The 23,103-nt window shown below is 47.3% G+C and overlaps 1 protein-coding gene across 1 annotated transcript; it reads right to left on the bottom strand.

The window, feature by feature from the left end:
• Positions 1 to 226: 226 nt before the first annotated feature.
• TRIM63 (tripartite motif containing 63) lies at positions 227 to 15,965 on the bottom strand. Its single transcript, XM_056846430.1, has 9 exons — positions 15,644 to 15,965; positions 11,510 to 11,679; positions 9,165 to 9,333; positions 6,378 to 6,473; positions 5,503 to 5,736; positions 4,183 to 4,205; positions 2,856 to 2,980; positions 1,856 to 1,927; positions 227 to 237 (listed from the first exon to the last, which is right to left on the bottom strand). Exons 1-9 carry the CDS (start codon positions 15,800 to 15,802, stop codon positions 227 to 229), a joined length of 1,059 nt encoding a protein of 352 aa, XP_056702408.1. The 5' UTR covers positions 15,803 to 15,965.
• Between the last annotated feature and the right edge of the window lie 7,138 nt (positions 15,966 to 23,103).

Raw genomic sequence — 23,103 nt, 5'->3', positions numbered from 1 at the left:
AAGTTGTCTTTCTGACTTGCCAAGAACCCCACGCTCCATATGGCTCTTCTTCAGCTGGGATTTTGCCCTGCTCTTCCCATTGCTTGCTTGGGCATTCGGTCTGGTTTTCCCATCCCCCACCCCACTATCATTATCATCATCATTATCATCATCATCATCCCTGGATTCTCTCGGTCTGTACATGAGGAATTTCCTCTTCCTCCATGGAATTCAATTTCCTGCTTTGTTATTGAGAACCTGGAAGGGGTGAAGAAAACATGTTCAGAGAACCTGATTCAGGAGCGGAGGAAGGGTTAGGTTGCATTCAGATATCATGATAAACCCTGGTTTGTTTAAGGCATGGTTTGAGCAACATATTTTAGTAAAGTTTATTAGATGCAACTATCAAATCCTATTTTCTGCATAAGCCTAAGTCTTCATAGCAGTTACAAAATGTATGGAGTTACTTCCCCCCACCCCAAATAAAGAAACCTTAAATCCCCGCTCAACCGTTATGGTAGCTTTATAGTGAGGAATTGAGAGCTGTCAGAATCAATCAAATAAGCCTGACTGTTTTGTTGGGCCTACTGAAACTAGCTTCATTCAGAAAAATTAGCACATTGTGACTTGATAACACAATAACAGCAACCTTTGGGGGTTTGGGTCAATGGTTAATCCACCTCAGTATCCTGTTGCTGAAAATGGCCCGCTCCCAGGTGCCTTGTGGAAGCATCTGGGAAAGTACAGGGGAAAATAGGCCACTGTGCTCTCTGTTGAACCATTATATATATATGCCACGGCGATACCATGGAAAATGGCATCTCTGTGGCGTGACATTATCACTTTGTCCATTTCTCTGTTTCCATTAGTCGGCAGCCACTGATGTGGAGTGACAGAAGAATCTCTGTGAGGATGCTGCATCAAAGGTAAAGTTATCCTATGTATTACAGAAGAGGACCGGGAGAACCTGACGCATGAATGCCATTTTCCATGGCATCCCTATGGTGTGTGCAGACAGATTTTTTTTAGAATGTGCACGGATAGTTAGGTTGCTTCCACATGGAGTTCTTGCTCCACATCTCCTCCCCCAAACTTCAGAAGGTTTAATTTCGGCTTCTGAACAGGTGTTGTGCTTCCTTCAACCTTCCAGGTTTTCCCCCAGCTGTGCCGTGATTTTTCCCAAACTTGCTTTGTAGAATTTTTCTTGGAAGGTCATAACCAAAGCAGCTTTAGAAAAGCGTGGAAAGGAAAGGGCAGAGTTCTGCACCTCTCCACCCACATCAAGAAGAAGAAGAAGAGTTTTTTATATGCCAACTTTCTCTACCACTTAAGGGAGAATCAAACCGGCTTACAATCACCTTCTCTTTCCCTCCCCACAACAGACACCCTGTGAGGTAGGTGAGGCTGAGAGAGCTCGAAGAGAGCTGTGACTATCCCAAGGTCACCCAGCTGGCTTCATGTGTAGGAGTGGGGAAACCAACCGGGTTCACCAGATTAGCGTCCACCGCTCATGTGGAGGAGTGGGGAATCAAACCCGGTTCTCCAGATCAGAGTCCACCACTCCAAAACATTACAAGTGCCACATCCAGCATAATTTCCTCTGCCACCCACTGTCCCACCCCAACCCACCACTGCTAGCAGACTTTTGGACATTTCTTTAAAAATTATCAGTAGTGAAAACTGACTACCAATAATATACAAAAGCAAAAAACTCCCAAAAAACCCACAGAGGGTGGTGGGGAAGGTGGATGGTAGAGGAAAATATGATCTCCATGTGGAAGCACTGCGGCTGCTGCAAATGCAAAGGCAGTCAGAGCAGAACGAGCAATTGTCCCTGCATGGAAGTAACGTGAGATTCCCGAGGCTTGCTGCGTACCATCCACATTGCCAACTTGAGTATCTTCCTCTTCCGTTTCTTCTTCCTCGTTTAGCTCTTCATCGTCCTCATCTTCAAAGGGAAGGGAGAAAAATAATTTAGGAAGCTGAATCCCTTTGAGGCTCCTGGTTTCTACCAAGGGGTCACTTCTGGTTATTCTGACTCGGGAAAGGGCGACGTGTTTACGAGCAAAACCCAAAAGGTTTTGGGGGTTCTCAGAAAGTCTTTGGTGTCAAATGGGCTTTGCTCGATATTCAGAAACCCTGCTTATGATTCAGCTGATAATTAATTATCTTGCTTTGAAAGACAAACATGTTTCCTTCCTGAGGTACTGTTAACACAAGAGGATGTGGTATCTTCAAGACAGGGTTATAGATATCAGCCACAGAGAAGACAGAGGCAATTTGAGCTGAAATTAATTTACTCCAAAAAATTATCACATGAACACATGAAGCTGCCTTATACTGAACCAGACCCTCAGTCCATCAAAGTTAGTATTGTCTACTCAGAGTGGCAGCAGCTCTCCAGGGTCTCAGGCAGAGGTCTTTCACATCACCTCCTTGCCTAGTCCCTTTAACTGGAGATGCCGGGGATGAACCTGGGACCTTCTGCATGCTAAGCAGAGGCTCCACCACTGAGCCACTGCCCCTCCCTTGGCATACTCCGGCATTAATTTTGACATTTGGTACCAGGGAATTCAGCCACTGATGATGTCAGGAACACCCAAGCACACTATTCTGTGTGTCTCTATGGTAGCTTGCTGGAGGAGAGAACTCCCGTGTTGTCTGCTTGAGCAAATAGTCACTTCATGACTACAAATAGTCATAAAGTAGTATTACAGTTAGCAAATTTTCAATCGTCAAAGTAGCTCCAAGGGCCAATAGAGTTTCACCTCATCCTATAAAGCCCCTGACTTTGTTCTGAACCTTCAGACTGAGCAGCTTTCAAGGTTCAAATTATTCTCCCCCCCCCCCATTGACCGGAGGCCAAGTTACCTCACCTGCTTCAAAGTCTATTGCTCTCAGTGTTTCTGTGACGTGTTCTAGGTCAAGGGTGAAACAATCCATGTTTTCAAAACCAGGTTCGATCTTCTCCAATTGACTTCCCTTTGATGCCTCTACAAGTCTGCGGAAGAAACAGAATGGGGGAAAAAAGGATTTAATGCAAATTTCCAGCACAGTCTTTCCAGAAATTCAAGCCAGTGTACCTTGGCCTAGAGCAGCAGAATGACATGCAGAAAACAGTATTCAGAAGGGACCCCCCTTCCCCTCCAAAACTGGGCTAGGTGGGCTTGCTTTGTCCTAAACCCCCCTTTTTTTCTGAGCTGGCTTTATCAGAGGTCAAACTGGAAGCCACCCAAGATGGAGTACTGTGGGGCAGATTGCCAGCAGAAGTCAAATCTGTCACAGTGATCCTGTAGTGACTGGCCCAAGCCCCTCCCCAAAAGCTTCAGTGGCAGGGTCGAATCCGACCCTGGGTCTCCCAAATCTTAGACCAACACTCTTACCACTACACCACACTACCTGGTTGAGTTTCCAGAAGCTACCGTTGAGTTCTACAGGATGTGTTAAGTATTACTTGCATCCCATCAAACCCTTCTTCCATATACATATCACCTGTCAAAATGGTGTGTGGTAGTGGAAAGTGCCGTCAAGTTGCACCCAACTTATGGCAACCCCTGCAGGGTATTCAAGGCAAGAGACAAACAGCAGTGGTTTGCCGTTGCCTGCCTCTGCGTAACAACCCTGTTCTCCTTGGTGGTCTCCCATCCATATCATAACCAGGTCCAACCATGCTTAGCTTCCAAGATCTGATGAGATCAGGCTAGCATGGGCCATCCAGGTCAGGGCAAAAATGGTGGGTGCTTTGTTAAATTAGTGATAAGGCCAAAAAACCAACATATTGCAAAAAAAAAAAAAATAGGTAGGGAGGAGGGAATTTTTTGTAGGATATCTCTCACAATGAAGAAGCCTTGTTTAGTGCTGAGACTAACAACATGGCCACTGGAGGATGCTGAGGACCATCTCGAGAGAGCTTGCTAAAGGATGCTAAAGTCACACCATAACACAGGGTCCACTATGACTTGGATCCTGGCCTACAACATGATTCATGTTTTAAATGATTCATCCAGCCCTGGCTTTCTGTCGAGTCTTGCAACTGGGACGAAAAACGAGCGCGCCCATTCAAACTTGAGTTTGTCAATGGAGCCTTGTGTTTATGCTTTCAACCAGAGAGAGGGCTTCCTGTTAGGAACTGGTAAACTATTGAGAACCACAATTCTATGTAATTCATGCAACTCAGGAAAAAACAAATGTTCTAGGACTTACGTTTTAATGAGCTGCTTGGCAGTCTGAAAAAGAGAGAAGGAGAGAGAACATTTGTAAACAATGATCGCTCGGTTTAAAATCAGGCCAGTAACCTCTCTGGTTCCTCCCAGGTTGTCTATAAGGACTTCCACTCAATTTAGGTGTCGCACAAACTCATACTAGGAATGCGGCACCAACCCTAAAGAATTATTGTTGTACAGTGGCTCAGGAAGCACCTGATTCAAATATCACCTCTGCCATGGGCTTGGTTAAGCTACTACCTGTCTTCGATAAGTCTTTGATAAGCTGCTACCTGTCAGGCTCAGAGCTCTCTCCGTAACACTGAACTACCTCACGGGCTGTACAAATAATTCAGAGACAATGCATGTAAAGCACTTTGTAAATGCTAAGTGTTGTTAAACATTCCTTGTAACTGTCACATAAGTGGAAGATTGGAGGTTAAGCCTTTCTAAGCAAGAGGAAAAGAGTAGGGGTCGCCTCTGTGAGATCTGGGTTCAAGTTTTACTCTGGCCAGGAACTAGTTCCTGTGAAAGGCATCTCTCTTTTAAGAAGAAGAAGAGTTGGTTTTTATATGCCGACTTTCTCTACCACTCAAGGAAGAATCAAACTGGCTTACAATCACCTTACCCTCCCCTACCCACAACAGACACCCTGTGAGGTAGGTGGGGCTGAGAGCTCTAGGAGAGCTGTGACTAGCCCAAGGTCACCCAGCAGGCTTCATGTGTAGGAATGGGGAAACAAATCCAGTTCACCAGATTAGCCTCCACAGCTTATGTGGAGGAGTGAGGAATCAAACCCGGTTCTCCAGATCAGAGTCCGCCATTCCAAACCACCGCTCTTAACCACTACACCATGCTGGCTCTCAACCATGGTTTATGCCAGCATTGTTAGCAAAACAGAGTCACTGACAAAATTGCAGTATTTGTGCATTGTATAATAATCTGTTCAAACTATAGAGGGCTTGGGAGGAGGATCCCCATATCTTTTGTGATAGCCCCCTTAGCTACTGTTTCTGGAAAAGTACAGGGTGGGACAAATTGGTAAGGCTCATGAATAGCATCAAGACCCTCCTTCTTTCGCCCCCCGTTAATTTGGGTACTGTCCTAATCCACTCCTGTGCCTAGAGAAGCAAGGAAAAGGTCAAACTTCAGTGGCTTGTGTTTTAATACCATGGTTTTAAATTGTAAGCTACCTCAAGCAAGATCCTGAAGAGCTGGTATAGAAATATTCTAAATAAATAAATTTAACCCCAGCTGCCAGCCTCCATCCAGAGGACTGAGGGCATGTGGACACCCAACTCTACCCAGGTCTCTGGCTCACCAGGAGAAATGCAGCTCCCGCCTCTTCTTCCATGGACTGAATGGCAGACTCCACCAGCTTGCTGGACTTCTCCAATTGCTCTCTGTACTGCTGGATGAGGTTCTGCATGAACCCGACTTTCTCCTCTTGCTCCTTGGAGATCCGCTCCAGCAGTTCGCTCCTCTTCTCCTCCAGGATAGCGATCAGAGCTTCAAACTTCTCGCACAGGGTCTGCTTTGCCTTCCGGCTGTTCTCCTGTCAGGGAATGAATGAGTGAGCGAGTGAGCTGTTTGCCGAGAAGGGAGTGTAGGAAGGAGAGCTCAGGGTCAGACATACTCTCAAGCCTTCCAAAGAGACATCCCAGCTTGCCTGCCATACCCAAGGAAAGATCCACTCAGAAGGTGCACACTCATCAATGTGTGTGGGTAAAGCGCTGTCAAGTCACAGCTGAAAGCGCTGTCAAGTCACAGCTGACTTATAGCGACCCCCGGTGGGGTTTTCAAGGCAAGTGATTCAGCAGAGGTGGTTTGCCATTGCCTTCCTCTGAAGAGTCCTTCTTGGAGGTCTCCCTCCCAAGTACTGACCCAGGTCTTTCACATCACCTTCTTGCCTAGTCCCTTTAACCGGAGATGCCGGGGATTGAACCTGGGACCTTCCGCATGCCAAGCAGAGGCACTACCACTGAGCCACAGTCCCTCCCCTTCCTGCCAACTCCTTCCTCTCAAAGGAAATAGTCCTCTCCCCTGCTTTAGATGCCCAGATTTGGAAGGGGGAAGCCACCGAGCTTCAGAGAGGGGCTACGTCTCCCAAGCCCTTCCTTGGCCGTCGGTCAGGGTTGGGTTTCCCTTCCGCCGCTCGGATTTCGGAGAGCTCAGCCCATTCGCTGCATTCCTCACCTCGGTGGTTTTGCAGGACTCTTCCAGCTGGCTGATGATCGTCTGGACTCTGTCATTCCCTGCCACCAACATAGAGATGCAGTTGGTCAGCTCAGTCTGTGAGGGAAGAAGATAAGAATAGATTTCAGGCCAGAGAAGACGCTTGGGCTGTTGCTTTAGAGAACGGTGAGAGGAGAACAGCTGAGGAAACAGGGAGGCGAAAGGGGTATTCAAGGAGGCTGGGTATTCAGGAATTTGGCAGTGATCTGTACTTTGTGTAGGTTTGATTTTGGAGAGGCTGGGTTTGTCCCTAGGGTTGCCGGGTCCCTCTTCGCCACCAGCAGGAGGTTTTGGGGGTGGAGCCTGAGGAAGGCGAGGTTTGGGGGAGGGACTTCAATGCTATAGAGTCCAATTGCCAACGTGGCCCTGTGGCACTCATTTAGGTCCCGCAGGGCCCTGATGTTACTTGAGCCGAAAAAGCCCTTGTCTAGGACAGCTGCACACTCCGCAGGCTGGGGACCACCAGTAAGTTGTTGCTCACTGAACGTAAAGCTCTCGGGGGGGGGGGGGCGTGTACCAGGAGAGGTAGTCTCATAGCCATGGTCTCCCCCACCTGCTGGCACCCTGCATGTAACCCATTTATGAAACTGCACCACACATTGTCTCTCGACACCAGATGGCTTGGGACAGGCTGGCACAAATCAGCATTTTTCAGGGGCTGAAAGGAGTCCAGTGAATTTGTGGCAGGTTCACACAGCCAAGTTGGCATGTTGGCAGTGTGCCATGCAGAGTTCGGTCTGGGCTGTGTGCAAATTTGGCCACATGAAGCCATTGCTCAATGCTGGCTTGCCACTCAAACTACAGTAATTAAACCAGGGCCCATTCCAAGAGCCCTGGGATGGGAAGTCCAAGTTGCATTGCAAGCTGGATGTAGGGCGACCCTATTTGTAGAACTGGTTCTCGCTGCAGGATGGCATCCCTGGGGGTCCACTCAACCCATGTTCTTAACAAGTCACTATGGTCCTAAGAACTGGCTCTAATTTAATGTATAATTGAAGAAGAAGGGTTGGTTTTTATATGCTGACTTTCTCTACCACTTAAGGAAGAATCAAACCGGCTTACCAACACCTTCCCTGCCCCACAACAGCCCCCGCCCTGTGAGATAGGTGGGGCTGAGAGAGTGTGACTAGCCCAAGGTCACCCAGCTGGCTCCATGCGTAGGAGTGGGGAAACAAATCCAGTTTACCAGATTAGCCTGCGCCGCTCACGTGGAGTGGGGAATCAAACCCGGTTCTCCAGATCAGAGTCCACCGCTCCAAACCACCGCTCTTAACCACTACACCACACTGGAAGTTGGAGGGGAGGGTCAACAGTTTGTCAATCCTCTCTCCATTCCATTACCGTATGGCAGTGATTCTCACAAACATTAGCAGGCGTGTGAAGCTGTTCAGGGTGGAAGAAGGTTGCTTAAAGGGAATTAGTGGTAGCAGCAACAATACCCAAGTTAATAGAAAGGGATTGTGTGATTGATGTGCTCAACCCCATATTACACTGTGGGATTAAAATCTGGAAGATAAACCATGGCCCGTTGATTCCATGCATGATGCCCCGGGAGAGATGTTCACCCACCCAGCTTCTCCCTTGGGAATGCTTTTCCTAGACCTTGCGGCCTCCTCGTCACTGTTGACACTAAATATAACCTTCCAGCGACTGCTTGGGGACTGCAGTCATCTGTATATTCTGACCTGCTGCATTCAGGCTGGGAAGCTATTCCTGAAAGGCACAGCGCAGCACATCCTAGCGTCTCCAGTGGCCTCTTGGCCCAATTGGGAGAAGATCCCTCCCACCCAAAGAGCTCATCTGCATTCCCCATTGGCTAGATGTGAACTCCTCTACAGTCAAGGAACGGCACCCTTTGCCCTGGTGTGGAAACGTGTCGGTCCGATGCCAAAGTTCTGTAACAGTGGAGAAGCCCTCTTTGGCCTTAATCCAATGGGTTTTCAGACTGTGTACCAGGGAACTATCCGAGTCCCTCAATCAGAAAGACAGGTGGTAGTGGATGGACAGATGGCCTACCATTGCCAATTCAGGTGGGGGTTCAGCAGCAGTTTCATATGTCCTAAAAAGGGGGGGGGGCTCACTTTTGTCTTTTTGGGAACCTTCTTAACTGAGCAAAACCGAGGATTCCCGAGTCGCAAAGGAAATCGGGCTAATATTTTGCTTCACTGTGGTCAAATGACCTAATTATGGCAAAACAGAGTGTCTGCCCCATTGCCTTGGCGATGAGAAGGAATTCTCTTCACCCCCATTCAGAGCAAGGGCAGAGTCTGGCTTCCTTTCCTTTTGCTAATCATATATCCAAATGTGATTACATGGTGCCGTTTTTTCATCATAGAGTAATAATAATAATGTTGGTTTTTATAGGCCCACTTTCTCCACCACTTAAGGAAGAATCAAACCAGCTTACAATCGCCTTCCCTTCCCCTCCCCACAACAGACACCCTGTGAGGTAGGTGGGGCTGAGAGAGCTGTGACCAGCCCAAGGTCACCCAGCTGGCTTCATGTGGAGGAGTGGGGAAACAAATCCAGTTCACCAGATTAGCCTCCGCCGCTCATGTGGAAGAGTGGAGAATCAAACCCGGTTCTCCAGATCAGAGTCCACTGCTCCAAACCACCGCTCTTAACCACTACACCACACTGGCAGACCATTCAAAGCAGACATTACAGGTATTCCTCTGAAAATCTAATGAGTATATCCTAAATAAGTATGAAACAGTCGAAAAGCCAAAACCGAGCCTCAGTTCGTACCTTCTGACCCTGAAAGACGCTCTGAAGGGGCGCCACTTCGCAGTCTTTGTGAGCCCCAAAGACTTTGCACATGGAGCAGGTGGGCACCTCACAGGTTAAGCAGTAGATGTTGATCTTCTCGTCTTCGTGCTCCTTGCACATGGGGTGATTTCCCTTCTTAAAGGGCCGGCTGAGGGAAAACACAAGAGAAGCAAGCTGGCACGGTTCCTTCAACTTCGGGGATCTGGCACAGGGCAAAGTGAGCAGATTTGCCCCAGGAGCACATTTTATGTCATAGACTAAAACATTTAGCGCTTCAACAATACCTTTGTTTAAAAAGTTCATTTGCTTTAGAGTGGGGAAGGGACAGAGGGAATGTTTAGCCCTCTGCCCACTCATCCTTTGCATGGGAAACATATATTTGAAGCCCTGGGGGAGGACATTGAGTGGATTGATTTAGATGAGGGAAATAGCTGGTGTAGAAAGGATGGAGCACGCCTCTCTCCCCAGCCACTTCACCACTCTAAGATTTCCCCTCCCCAGAGTGTATTTGCTTTTAAAATAAAGATGTGGGACGACTGCTACATACATATGGCTAGATCTTGTAGTTCTGTTCCCTGGCAAAAGAAGCCTCCCAAACGTTTTGCATCAGGCGGAGACGTAGCCATTCTCACAGGGAGAATGTGCTCTTCCATGCTTGCAGGTTGGTAACTAAAAAGTAACTGGGCAGCGGTTTCTCTTTCAAACAAAGGATATACCAAGGCAGTAAAATGCAGATTACTTTGCCTACGTGACCATATGACATGAATGCAATGGTGATCTGCTCTTCCTGACCATTTGGCTAATTAACCCTTGACTGTCTGACATGTAACAAATCTCGCTATCTAAGACCCAACATTTCCACCAGGGCAAAGTGCTTCTGCTGGCAGAACAGGGTTTGGCCTTCAAAACGCACAAGCAGGACAAAGATGGCCCAAAGGTGGAACAGATACTCAAGATAATAGCCTTACGTGACAGGTGGAAGAGCTAGCGGAGGAAGTGTGAGCCCATGCTTCTGATACAGCATGGAAAGAGGGAAATCATGTGAGATGCATGCCCAATAGAACTGTGGTTTGATAACTGATGAAGGAAGAAGGGGAGTGCTGTGAAGATTGTGTGCCGCATCTCCTGGAAATATACCCTTGTATTTAAAGAAGTAGGAGCCCCGTGGTGCAGAGGGGTAAGCTGCAGTACTGCAGTCAAAAGCTCTGCTCGGGACCTGAGTTCGATCCCGACGGAAGTCGGTTTCACGTAACCGGCTCACAGTTGACTCAGCCTTCCATCCTTCCGAGGTCAGTAAAATGAATACCCAGCTTGCTGGGGGTAAAGTGTAGATGACTGGGGAAGGCACTGGCAAACCACCCTGTAAACATAGTCTGCCTAGTAAACATTGGGATGTGACGTCACCCCTTGGGTCAGGAATGGCCCAGTGCTTGCACAGGGGCTACCTTTACCTATTTAAAGAAGTATGAGGTATTCCTAATCCTTCCTCCCTTTACTATCTTTCCTGTAAGAACAAAGCTGTAATTAGTCTGGGATTTATTCAATGAAAACTGCTCTCCATGCAAACATGGCTGCCAATGTATTTCATCTTGTTTTTCATTTGCAATTTTGTAGGTGTAAAACTGTACCCAGCTCGCTGGGGGTAAAGGGAAGATGACTGGGGAAGGCACTGGCAAACCACCCCGCAAAACAAAGTCTGCCTAGAAAACGTCGGGATGTGACGTCACCCCATGGGTCAGGAATGACCCGGTGCTTGCACAGGGGACCTTTACCTAAAACCTTTGCATGGCAAACATATATGCAGAGATGCCCAGGTTGTAAAAATGAATCCATTCTTATGAGAGTTATGATATGGGAGAGGAATGAAGACTAGAACTTGGACATCTCTACATACAGTAGAAACTGGACTGGCTCCCATTTCATCTCTAATATTAACCTCCTTAGTGAGGTTATGTTTAGATCTTTTTACTGTGCGTGCCAAAGCGTCCGAGAAGCAAGTTCTGTATCTGCAGATCCCATAATGTTATTTTGGGAAGTGAATGCCCTTTCTTTGCTCTGGATGTGACTTCAAACACCCCTCAAAATCTCATCAGTACCTTCTCTCCTATATCTGGACCTCTTTCTATTGTGCCAGTTTTCATGGACTCCACAATGAGTGTGGATTAATGTAGATCCTCTGAGGGGATATTGTCTAGAGTAAAAGCCGTGGCATCACCGTTGGTAAATGTCTCCCTGAGATTTCATTTTCTAGACTGAGTCAGACCTTTGGTCTGCCAAGGCCAGCCTTACCTACTCAGAGGATCAAAAGTTCAAGGAGTACCAACCTGGAGTATTCCTGTTTGTAGATGTCAATGATGTTCTCCACCAGTAGATTCCTCTGGAGGCCGTAGACTCCATGCCGGTCCAAGATGACTTCGTGGCGGCAGGAAGGACAACGGAACCGCCCGCCCGATATGGTTGTTCCACGGCTAGTTTGCCAGTATGGGTTAGCAGCCTGCAGGTGCCATACATGACATAAGGTTAAAGGTCAAGGAGCCTCCACCAAACTCAACTTTTCTTGCACCCCTTCCACCGTCTGTTCTGAGATCTCAGCTATTCAAGCGCAGTCACAACCGTCCAATGTGCGGATAAGAACAATTAATCAGTGTCCCTCCCAAAACGATTGGAAATTATCCCAACATGTTGGGTACACAGTGTTTGTCATTAAAACATGACTCTTCGGCCCCAGTCTGAATCACTTTGGAATGGTTGCCAGCACAGTTTGATTGGGGCTGGTAATTGGTGGCCAGAACCAACTGACTTTTTCAATTGAATCAAAGATTAGCAACTAGTTTATGATTGCTTCTTTATTCCCATCAGGTACGGTTGGAAGGTACATGATATATCTGACTTGCTGAAGCTAAGAAGCTCTGGCCCTGTTCAGTACCTGGGCGGTAGAGTTCCTGAAAACCTTAGCGCTAGCATGGTGGTAGCAGCTCAAATGTTGGCCTTGGAGACTTGGGTTCAAATCCCCATGGAAACTCTCTGGGTGACCTTGGGGCAGTCACTCACTCTCAGCCTAACCTACCTCACAGGGTTGTGAGGATAAAATGGAGGGTGAAGGACAATACTGAGAAGAAAAGCAGTGTATAAATGTCTCAGTAAAAAAATGCACCATGCCTTGAATTCCATAATGGGAAACAGATATAAATGGGAAAAGATGTATCCAACCATGTGGTTCCTCCGTTGGAACAACATTTCCATTTGTGCCAACTGTGGCAATTTCAAAGGTGTGGCAAGTTCACCTCCCGCCGATGGTGAAGAGAAACCTGGCAACCCTAGCAGTTCCTGAGGGTCTGCTAATGCTCAGGATCAAAATTTGGAGGTGTCCAGTGGCCTGCAGCAGGTGGGGAAAGTAATAAAGTCCCACTCTGCAAAATATGCAGATTGGTGGAAACTCCCCAAAAGAACAGCTTCTGTTCTGGTTTTTATGAGAATATTTTGCATATCCTTATTTGGTTGTCACCAGAGCCCTAAAGGAGAAATCTAAATACATTGACAAATATAAAATGAAATCCCATCTTGGATATAAGAATTGCCTTTAGACCCAACCCCATCATAGTCCTGGAAGCCTTTGCTTTTTAACCATGGGTAGCCAAAATCCTGTTTATGCCACATAAACAGTGCATGTTATCCAGTCCAGCTCTGAATACTTGATACAATCCCCAGTTGCTAGTATCCAGAGGTAGGCTGCTCTGAATGTGGAGATTCTACCTAGCTAATTGCCGTTCATTTAACCTATCAGTCTGTCTATTCCTCTGTAAAACGCCATATAGACTAGTGGCTATGGCACCTTGCAGTGAATGCCAGAACTTCTGTGAAGAAGATGACAATTCTGAAATGTACCACAGGTCAGCTTCATTGGGAACCACCATGGACAGGTGCTCCAATCCCTTGATCAGTTTTCAGACCAATCCCATTCAGATTTGACTGGATTTTGGTGTGCCTAATTATTCATAGGACTGAACTGGGATTTGCCTTCTGCAGTTGAGCAGAAGTCCTATATTTGAATAGCAGGTTGCATTTATTTCTTTTGTAGCAAATGACTGGGGAGAGGGACACAATGGAATTTTATTATTTGACAATCCCTAAAGAGTGTTAGTGGAGGGAAGGCAGCATAGTATAGCCCAATCTTGTCAGCTCTCGGAATCTGAGCAGGGTCAGCCCTGGTTAGTAGTTGGATGGGAGATCACCAAGGAATACCGGGGTTGTTATGCAGACGAAGGCACTGGCAAACCATCTCTGTTAGTCTCTTGCCTTGAAAACCCTATAAAGGGTCACCATAAATCGGCTGCGACTTGACAGCACTTTGCACACACACAAAGAGTGTTGGGGATAAAAGACAGCTCCTTGTGACCTAATGATGTGGCTTCATCTTGCGCACCCACCATCCCAACAGGGTTCCTAGTGGACAGACGAGGGACAAGCTACCCTCGTGCTTCATAAAGGAACATCTGCGCAGAAATGCATTGCCAGGAACAACAACACCCCCAACTCTGTGCAGATGCAAGAACAGAAATTGCTTTAGCAGTCTGTAGTCTTCAGTGCACAAAGTTGATTTTTTAATAACTGATTTGCCCCATTGTCTGGTTCTGTTTTGCATTGACGTGCAAACAGATGTTCAACTGACCAATGGATTTGTGCTGGTAAAGATTTAACTGCCTTCCTATCCTCCTCTACAAAATGTTCCCTCAAACAATTTGCCACCTGTAAATGGGCCACAGATCTGCAAAACGGAGGACCATTTGGCTGGGTCTGTGGGCCGTGCTTGATGACTGGGGTTGCCGGGCCCTCTTTGCCACCGGTGGGAGGTTTTTGGGTCGGAGCCTGAGGAGGGCGGGGTTTGGGGAGGGGAGGGACTTCAACGCCATAAGAGTCCAATTGCCAAAGCGGCCATTTTCTCCGGGTGAACTGATCTCTATCGGCTGGAGATCAGTTGTAATAGCAGGAGATCTCCAGCTAGTACCTGGAGGTTGGCAACCCTATTGATGACCAGGCCTCAATTGGCTCCTGTAGCAATCCCCAAGGTCTGTATCCTGCAGAATCCCCCCCCCCCCTGCCTCTGGCCTGTTGTTAGTATTAATGAGATTCTATTTGGATCGTCCTTTTGGGCGGGAAATGGATTATGTATCTCTCCATTTCCAGAAGCAACTCTTGGGATCTTTCCCCACAATTCTGCTCCAGGGCTAGGCAGGGCATCACTTCCCTGTGGAAAAACCAGGTGCGCCGGGGAAATGGGCACACACAGGTGTTTGTTGTGTGCACAGCTTCTCCTCACTGGAAGCAACATCGAGAACCCTCCTTGAGGGATGCAGCCCTTGGTTATAAACAGTTAGTGACAGGCCCGGCTTCGGTGTCAGCAGGTCCCTCTCCCCAGCCTGCCAAACCGTAAATCCTTTTGGAAAACTTTGAGCGCTCTTCCAGCAAACGGAGGCCGTTTTCTCTTCCCTCCCCTGTTGTTTTGTTACCTTGGAGGCTCACTACAACACAGCTGTGGAAGTCTGCGTCAGGAGTAAAATGGGGCCCCTAAGCGACAAGTGCTCTTATCGGCTGGTTCCTAGCCAGCATTCCTCTATCATAAGAAGAGGGAATTAGTTCTCTTGTATGAAGAGGGGTGTTTATGGCTGGCCAGGCAAGCTGAGGGGCTGTAGGCCAGAACCGATGCTTACCAAGCTCAAGGGGTTCGTTGCATCCCCATAAAAAAGGAGAGGGCCTTGGACAGCAAAAGACAACACCAAGACAGAGACCTTTGTTCAGTATACAAGGGATATTGAAGATGCATAGACAACTTGAAGAAGCACACCTGTACAGACCTCTTGCTACACATTCTATACCTGCTTACTTGCGCATGTTTCAAGGCTGCAATCTTGTGCGCACTTCCTTGGGAACTCAGTAAATATGCATAGGATTGGGATGAAGGGTTCCAGAGAAGAGATTTAAAAACCACTTTCAATCAGAGACAAACAGGGCAATCCTAGGCAAAGTTACTTCCTTCGAAGCCCACCAATGGACTCAAAAGTACGTAACTCTACTTAGAATAGCAATAAAAGTTTCTACAAGGACTAGCATTTACTCAGGTCATGGCACCCAACAGCTCTTAGATTGTTTTCACTTCAAAAATGCTCACTGGAGACTGGCTCCAGCTAACTAGTAAATTCTGTGTCCACTGTGAATGAGAAACATACATTCCAGGCAGCCAAAATAGAATGGTTATAGACATTTAAGGAAAAGCCCCTTCTTGTGAAAATGGCCTTCCGTGTTCACCTTGTTAGCATCAGAAGGCCACCCATTCACAGAACTTCCGCTAACATGACCCTGACGCTCTTCTGTAAGCCCTCAAGCACTGAAGTTTTAAATCTTAGCAAAGGCCAAACAGTTTAAAACATACCCCACCTTGGACATTTTGGATGCACACTGACCTGGAAGACGTCATTGGCACATTTCCTGCATAGGTTGTGCTGGCAGGGTAAGATCACCACAGGTTTGGAGAACATCTCCAGGCAGATGGGGCAGATCAACTGCTTCTCCAGGTTCTCCATGGGATTAGAGTCTCGAATGATGCTCGACTGGTAATCCATCACTCTGTTCAGGGCTTCTTCCAAGTTATATCCTTACTGGCAGGCGACAGACGCTGCAGAGAACGACTCAGGATCTCCTTCTAGGAGACCGACTTGGCTCTCGAATGATGCTTTGCCGGCTGACCCTTCAAGCTAACTCTTTAGGTGTCTGCACTTTGTCTGCAGCAGCTCCCCTTGTCTATTTATAATTTATCTCAAGGGTCACATGTGCTTCGGCTGGCAGAATCGGTTGGGAAGAGGGTCGTGTTTCCTCGAGGCTGACACACTGTCACATGGAAGGGGGTGAGTGGTCACCCCTATGCAGAGAGCAGTCTGTAAACAAGGCACAGGACAGGCTGTCCACAGTTTGGGAAGTAGATTTCCAGAGAGGTGGGATGATTTATTTCCCCTCTTTCACCAGGGTCTTTTGGAACAAAGAAACCACAGCCCAGTGGCCACGACCGGTCACACTTCTCAGGGCGTTCGAGAAGAAACACTAGAATGGCCTCTCCCATAACTCCAAGGATTAAACTTGAGCCACTCAACAAAATAGTTTGCTATTTCCAGCACAGGCTGCCTTCATCTTCCAAAGGATAACTCTTCACATCTCCTCCTGCTGGTGCTTAGGAATCCCACAACCTCTTTCCCTGACAACTCACATCCGGGCTCTCCCCTGATTGTCAGTGCACACACAGGGGAGGCCTGGCCATTTAAGTCACAAGGGAATTTCCCGGTGGGCCACTGGTGGTCAGGAGCAAGCAGAGCCAAACCCCAGATATAATTCCAACTAGGTTTGTGCATATCGATATAGGTAAAGGTAAAGGTAGTTCCCTGTGCAAGCACCAGGTCATTCCTGACCCACGGGGTGATGCCACATCCTGACGTTTACTAGACAGACTATGTTTATGGGGTGGTTTGCCATTGCCTTTCCCAGTCATCTACACTTTACCCCCAGCAAGCTGGGTACTCATTTTACCGACCTCAGAAGGATGGAAGGCTGAGTCAACCTGGATCCGGCTACCTGAAACCGACTTCTGCCGGGATCAAACTCAGATTGTGAGCAGAACTTTTAATTGCACTACTGCAGCTTACCACTCTGCACCACAGGGCTCTATGCATATTGATATACCCAAACTAAAAACAAATCTGAAATTAGCCGTTTCGGCAATATTCGGGTTTTGGTTTTACTGAATGCCAAAACCCGGGAAGCTTCCTGAAGCCAAATAGGCGATTCCCGAAAAAGTCAAATAAACATTCGGCTTTTTCAGGTTTGCTATTCACTTTCGCTTAGATACACGGCTCTGTGCTTTCTCCCATTTTTCTATCTTTTTTGGGGGGCTGGTTTTGTTAGGGCCCCATAGTTGGGGCCCTTTTGAGGTAGGGGTTGTGTACTCGGAGGCAACTTAATTTGACCAACCAGGATGATCTGCACTTTAAAAGATGGGGGCAGGGCCCATCCAGTCCCGTCCGGAGGGTTATACCCTCCAACTAAAAAATGCCAGTTTCTACAATTACTTATTGGGCTTCTGAAGAAGACTCTTCACCTGCGCGGATGAGCAATCTCCTTTACATGAGCTGCTTTGGTCATGACTTCAGCTGGCTCCAATATCACCACCACTACCCCTGAAAACCTGCTGTCAAACTGAAGGTTCACAGAATGTCATTTGCCACCAAAAGAAATGTTTTCCATGCCTTATTTTTCTTGCATTTAAGCCTTTTCCCTCAGTTTGGAAGCTAATTTGCATGGACATCATGCTATGTGCCCAAGGTAGGAAGGGAGCCCCCCCGACTTTGAGGCACCAGCCTGCTAATCAGCTCTTTCCACCAGTCCTCGGCCACGCTGAACTTCTGAACCTGAAAACCGATGGACAGCTCGGCTCGCAAATGCCTGGAGGATGGGGGCAACCCCTTTGCAGACCCATAAAATTAGACCCCGTGTCCCAAAGTTCACCAAACATTGGTGACCATCTAAGGAAAGTTCCTTGCAGCCACGCTCCAAATGTGGTGACTCTGCCTCCAAAAATGCCCCTACAGGAGCTTCAAAAAAATCCCCATAGATTTCATTGGACCCCATAGATTTAATTGGAGCAAATGGCCGCTTTGGCAATTGGACTCTATGGCACTGAAGTCCCTCCCCTCCCCAAGCCCTGCCCCCTCCTCAGGCCCCGCCCCAAAAACCTCCCACAGGTGGTGAAGAGTGACCTGCCAACCCTAGCAGGCCCCAAAGTATTTTCCATCTGTGTGGCAGCACTGAGGCAACACTGAGCTCATGAAAAAACCACCTGACATGCTTGTTGTTAAAACAGCAATTTGCAAGCACCTGCGTACCAGTATTGATCAATGTTCTCAGGAAGATCTTGCAATAAAAGAAGGACAGAGCATCCCCCAAGTGTTTAGAAGAGGAGCATGTGATTTTCCTGGAAAAAAATTAATGGAAAGTTACATGTCTCTCCATAGATCTAGAATGATAACATCCTGTTTATGGCTCTGTGAAGAAAGGCCAAGCCACACCTCTGGCCCCTGGGTGCGTGGGTGGGAGCCCAGACTCTGGTAGGTCAGAAATTGAATAGGGGGTAGGCTGGGGGTATAAAATTACCTCTAGTTCATGGTGCCAGTGAAAACCAAGGCTGGCCCTTGGCAGTTGAGAAACCCACTAGCCATATACCCCAACTGTTCCTATTTACCAGGGACTGTCCCAGTTTTCTGCTGCCTGCTCCTAATAAATAGACTCTTGAGGAAGCCTCATTAAAACAATGTGAGAGTGAGCCTGCAGTAGCTGACCTTTTCCATGGTTTAGCTCCCTCTGCAGTCTCTACAAGTTCAATCTCCGAGTGAGAAATGCTTCTTATATTTACTGCTCATGTATGCTAAGGAACTGCACAGGTACAGGGAGCACACAGCCCGCCATTGCATGCCCTGCAGCAATTGAGGCATATTTTGGGAACTGTTAAGGCTAATGTAGGGTAGGATAATGATGTTTTCCTGTGACCAAAATACCCTCTTGCCTTCTAGGTCAGTGCAGGGGAAATTAAACAAATCCTTCACTGACGTGCAATGACATTGTGTGGGGACAGCGATTCATGTTAGAATTTTGGTACCAATCTGGGGACTCTGGGAAATTGGGCAGATGAGAAAGCATGATAGACAGATTTCTTTTTTATTTTTAACACCGTTTTTGGCTTTATATGATAGAAGCAAGGAAGGAGAAGGAAGGAGGAGAAGAATTGGTTTTTATATGCCGACTTTCTCTACCACGTAAGAAAGAATCAAACCTTCCCTCCCCCTCCCCACAACAGACACCCTGTGAGGTAGGTGGGGCTGAGAGAGCTCTAAGAGAACTGTGACTAGCCCAAGGTCACCCAGCTGGCTTCATGTGGAGGAGGGGGAAAATCAACCCAGTTCACCAGATTAGCATCTGCCACTCATGTAGAGAAGTGGGGAATCAAACCCGGTTCTCCAGATCAGAGTCCACCACTCCAAACCACTGCTCTTAACCACTACACCATGCTGGAGAAAGAAAGAAAGAAAGAACTCCCAGAATCTTCTGCAATATACTAGAATTCAGTGGCTATTGATATGGAGAGGATTGTCTGCATTGCAAAATACTGGCCAAGAAACCACTGTGGTAATGAGATATCCTGACAATCCTATCTGCAAATTGGTATAGCACATGAGCAAATATGTTCCTGGGGAGGACTCTGGCTCAGTGATAGAACATATGCTTTGTGAGTGGCAGGTTTCAGGTTCAATCCCTAGTATTGCCAGTTTAAAAACAATCTTAGGTAACAGTGCTGGGAAAGGCCTCTGCCTGTCACCTGGGAAAACCACCACTTTTTTGGGTAGGAAAGCCTGTGCTGAATATATTAAGCTACAGCACAGATTTCCCAGCACGTGTCTGACAGGACCTGTAAAACATTTTTTATTATTTTAATGTCCCCTTTTCTCCTTGGTGGGAACCCCAAGCGGCTTGCAACAAGAGAGCCAGCTTCACCTACCTCACAGGGTGTCTGTTGTGGGGAGGGTTGCCAGGTCCCTCTTCGCCACCAACGGGAGGTTTTTGGGGCGGAGCCTGAGGAAGGCGGTGTTTGGGGAGGGACTTTAATGCCATAGAGTCCAAGTGCCAAAGATGCCTTTTTCTCCAGGTGAACCTCTATCAGCTGGAGATCTGTTGAAATAGCAGGAGATCTCCAGCTAGTACCTGGAAGTTGGCAACCCTAGTTGTGGGGAGGGGAAGGGAAGGTGATTGTAAGCTGGTTTGAGTCCTTAAGTGGAGAGAAAGTCGGCACTTGGCATATAAAAACCAAATTTTCTTCTTCTTCCCAATCCCCTTTACTGCACAGGCTTTCACTGGGTTTACTCCTCAGAGTTTATCAACCAGAGTAAAATTAACAATTGCTCTGTCTGAGAAAGGGCTCGCATTACACTGCGAGTGTTTCTGTGTTTTGTGACCCCTCTTCTAACGTTATGGTGTGCAATAGAGTAGTCACCCTAGGAAGGCAGCTGACCTCTATCATCTGAACCAGTAAACATATTTAGGGTCAGGTTGTTAAGCAACAGCTGGCCACCTGGCAATGAATGAACCACAGAATATTTTTAAAATGCTATTATTTATTAGACTGGAACCAAGGGTGAAATCATACCATTGCGTGAACAGTTCCTTTAGTGGCACCAATAAAATTGCTACCAGAAGTGATCTGGATCATGTCTTCACTACAACAAGAAACCAGTGTCAAACCCCTACAAATGACTAGAGCAACTGCCCTATGAGGAGCGGTTAAAATGCTTAGGGCTGTTTAGCTTGGAAAGAAGGCAGTTAAGGGGAGACATGATAAAGAGGTCTATAAAATTATGCATGGTATGGAGAGCGTGGACAGGGAGAGGTTTTTCTCCCTCTCCCATAATACTAGAATATGGGGTCATCTGCTGAAGTGGGAGGGTGAGAGATTCAAAACAGATAAAAGGAAGTATTTCTTCACACAATGCATAATTAAATTGTGGAACTCCCTGCCCCAGGATGTGGTGATGGCTGCCAATTTGGAAGGCTTTAAGAGGGGAGTGGACAGGTTCATGGAAGAGAGGGGTATTCATGGCTACTAGTAAAAATGGATACTAGTCATGATGCATACCTATTCCCTCCAGGATCAGAGGAGCGTGCCTATTATATTAGGTGCTTTGGAACACAGGCAGAATGGTGCTGCTGCAGTCATCTTGTTTGGGGGCTTCCTAGAGGCACCTAGTTGGCCACTCTGTGAACAGACTGCTGGCCTTGATGGACCTTGGTCTGATCCAGCATGGCCTTTCTTATGGTTCTTATGTCACAACCTCCAAACAAGAAATTCAGGAACTCGTGTCTCTAATAGGAAATTTGCAATGCGTACTCAAAGCCAGACCCTGTCCTGGATGGATCCAGGCTAGCCCAAACTTGTCACATCTTGGAAGCTAAGCAGGATGGGAGACCACCAAGAAAACCCAGGGTTACCGCATAGAGGCAGGCGATGGCAAACCACCTCTGTTCATCTCGTCTTGAAAACCCCATGAAGGGTCACCATAAGTCAGCTGCAACTTGATGCCACTTTCTACCATACAAAGCCAGAGTGACCATGGGTTTTTGGCGGACACTACAGCCCTATACACATGATGCCTCCCCATGAGGAGGGAGTGTAGCAAGGATATTGTCTCCACGTGTAGGTGCCATGCTCACAAGCCAGTGCTCATGTGGAAACTGTTGGATTGTGAGGGCTTTGTTATGCCCAAATCCCTGTTAAATTAGCAGAGCGCACAAAGGCTGTCATACGCAGAGAAGCCCATCCAAACCTCTGTGTGTGCCAGGAACAAAATTGCTAGGCACCTTTTGTCTATTTAACTAATATACTTCATTTATTGTAGGAAATCCATTTTTTGATAGGATAAAGTATAGTTGCTTATCTATTCTAACTAACTAGGATGGAGGGAGATCCAGGACATGCGTCCTTCCCTCATGGTGGCAAGATGGAGAAGAGTGCCAGTATGTGTGAGGAGGTGGGGAAGAAACAGGAAGGAAGGAAGTTTCCCTAAGAGTAGCAATCTACATATCAAAGGGATGGGTCAGAGCAGTAGAGAAAGGATGCCCCAGTGTCTTGTCCCCTCTATCTCTCTGATTCACTAGTCTTGTCCCCCTCTGGAGTCTGAGGTTAAGAGACAGCACAAAGTCCTTCACTTCCAACAGAAACTGGAGGTGGGGCCAGCATGCTTATGCCTGCTCTCATGCCCACATGTTCACTCGGGAGAGAAGGAATCTGGAAAAATGTCTCAAAGCTGTTCATAGAACAAGATCCATGTCATACAAAACCCTAAGTTCCAGCATTTCACAGAAAACTGCCTTTGGCTATTACGTCTATGGATGCTGATAATATCCTTTGCACTAGCAAAAAGAAAGCTTGTGGGCGGTCCCAGGTTCATTCCCTGGTATCACCAATTACAGCCAGCATGGTGTAGTGGTTAAGAGTGGTGGTTTGGATCGGTGGACTCTGATCTGGAGAACCGGGCTTGATTCCCTACTCCTCCACCTGAGCAGAGGACGCTAATGTGAGCAGACTGCTGAACTTGATGGGCCTTGGTCTGATCCAGCAGGGCTTTTCTTTTTTTAATCTGGTGAACTGGATTTTTTCCCCCACTTCTACGCATGAAGCCAGCTGGGTGACCTTGGGCTAATCGCAGCTCTTAGAGCTCTTTCAGCCCCACCTACCTCACAGGGTGTCTGTTGTGAGGAGGGGAAGGAAAGGTGATTGTAAGCCAGTTTGATTCTTCCTTAAGTGGTAAAGAAAGTTGGCATATAAAAACCAACTGCTCCTCCTGGGTGACCTTGGGCAAGTCACTTTCAGCCCCACCTACCTCACAAGGTGTCTGTTGTGGGGGGGGGGAAGGGAAGGTGATTGTAAGCCGGTTTGAGTCTCCCTTAAGTGGTGGAGAAAGTCAGCATATAAAAACCAACTCTTCTTCTTCTGCTTCTGCTTCTTCTTCTGTTTCTGTTTCTTCTGCTTCCTCTTCCTCCTTCTTCTTCATGAGGTAGAAGGTGATGTAAAAGACCTTGTCCTGAAATCTGGGACAGCCCATCAGAGCACACCGTACTGACCTTGATAGACAACGGTCTGACTCCGTATAAGACAGCTTCATGTGTGCTCTGGATCCTGGCAACTAATAAGCACATTTTCTGGCTAGTTCTCCAAGGTGACCCGGAAGCTAGGTGACTGTGGGCACAGATACCTCTACAACCACTTCAAAAGTAGGAAGAGTTGAATCTATCCCTTCTCCAAGGTAGAGGTACTATGCTCATGCTCAGAAAA

This window comes from Euleptes europaea, chromosome 3, assembly GCF_029931775.1.
Source record: "Euleptes europaea isolate rEulEur1 chromosome 3, rEulEur1.hap1, whole genome shotgun sequence".
Classification (NCBI taxonomy): domain Eukaryota; kingdom Metazoa; phylum Chordata; class Lepidosauria; order Squamata; family Sphaerodactylidae; genus Euleptes; species Euleptes europaea.
The sequence above is the reverse complement of the archived record's forward strand: the minus strand, read 5'-3'. Positions and strand labels throughout refer to the sequence as shown.